Source organism: Montipora capricornis, chromosome 1, assembly GCF_036669925.1.
Source record: "Montipora capricornis isolate CH-2021 chromosome 1, ASM3666992v2, whole genome shotgun sequence".
Taxonomy (NCBI): Eukaryota; Metazoa; Cnidaria; class Anthozoa; order Scleractinia; family Acroporidae; genus Montipora; species Montipora capricornis.
Window position 1 is genome coordinate 49488155 of NC_090883.1, and position 1569 is coordinate 49489723.

A 1569-nucleotide genomic window follows, 5' to 3' on the forward strand; every position below is an offset into this window, starting at 1 on the left:
TTGTGAACAGATAATTTTCAGGGGCACCCAACGTCAATTTTCGGAAATATCTGTTCGGAAGATAAAAAGGTCACCTCAAATTTTCGGGAGCCTTTTTTCTGGCTGAAATTTTCGAAAAAGTAAACTTTGCCAGCTTGGCCGGGAATCCGAACAGATGAAAAATTATTAGGGGATAAAAATATGCCTATAGAGGTTTTGCACGGCAGCCATGTTGCAGGGAAGGAGCAATAGATTCTTTTTCCTATGGGAACAAATGTTCTTTCTTATGCAAAACATTTTCATTGTTTCTGCCATGCAACATGGCTGCCGTGCAAAACCTATATCTACCGTTTAAATACCAAAATACGTTTAACGATGCCATGTTGAAGTGGTTTTGAACTATATTCTCGTTGGGTGCCCCTGAATTTTGTCTCGACTGAGAATATACACAACAATATTTACAATCGGGAGGAAATCTGCAGTCAGTTTCATGTCGAAAACCAAGCCGGTAACTGCCTTTTTCACCTGCCCGCCTTAAATGTATCCTTATTTGCAAGTAAGCGGATGTGCAGATGATCAGTAAAAAAAGCAAGCGATCAGCGATCAACAAACATGAATGTAACATGGAATGGGTCGAGCTGCTCTAGTGGTTTAAATCCCACAGCATATAAACTTGGAGCAACAATAGCCTGTTGCTTTATTTTCGTGGTTTCGCTCATCGGAAATTCCTGCATAGGGATAACTTTTTACACAACAAAAACTTTAAGAAAACCAATCAACATTTTCATTGTCAACATGGCCATCTCAGACCTGCTGACTTCCTTGGTTTTCATCATTCGGAATATTACAACCGAGTACTTCGATTCTTGGTATATCAGAGGTGCTTTTGACAAGGCCTTGTGCAAAATTCCTCACGTGTTATGTGATATTTCTTGGATTGTCTCCATTGAGAGCTTGGTTTTGATAGCAGTGGATCGTTTTGAAGCTGTGGTGTTTCCTCTGCGTTCTCAACTCATCAATTCAAATCGATGTCCCTTTCTTATTTTCTCAAGTTGGGTCCTCGCGACGGCGGTCACGTTACCGCTTTTCTTCGGCTACATTCGCAATGAAGAAGTACATCATTGCTTTTCATATTGGAATGATTTTGTTGGAGAGTCTTCGTGGATGACGATGTACCTTCTCGCTTTGTACGTGGTGTTTATTTACGCCCCCATCATCTTGTTGATCATTCTGTACTCGTTCATTCTCATCAAACTCAAGTCAGAGAAGATTCCAGGCGAACAATCGACTCATGCTGAAAAACAGCGTGCGAAACGTAACAGAAACGTGTTAAAAATGGCCATAGCTATTGTGTTGGGATTCATAATCTGTTGGATACCTTCAAGTGTTGATTATTTACTGCGTTTTATTATTTGGGCCGACTCTTCGCCTCCTTGTGGCTTCATTATCTACAGCGAAACTGTCTGGTTTTTGGTGGCTTCGTATTGTGTCGTTAATCCTTGTATCTGTTTCACCTTGAGCAGAAACTACCGTGAAGGCCTCAAGAGGCTCTTCAAGTGTTTAACCAGTGCATCGCACAATTTGCAATAA

The 1569-nt window shown here is 40.9% G+C and overlaps 1 protein-coding gene across 1 annotated transcript; it reads left to right on the forward strand.

Annotated features, from left to right (window-relative positions):
* Positions 1 to 774: 774 nt before the first annotated feature.
* On the forward strand, positions 775 to 1569 carry LOC138015985 (RYamide receptor-like). The gene has a single exon (XM_068863142.1). The coding sequence runs from the start codon at positions 775 to 777 to the stop codon at positions 1567 to 1569; it is 795 nt and encodes a 264-aa protein (XP_068719243.1).

Excerpts from the sequence above, each read along its gene's own strand:
- LOC138015985 (XM_068863142.1), top strand. The coding sequence starts at position 775 with ATGGCCATCTCAGACCTGCTGACTTCCTTGGTTTTCATCATTCGGAAT.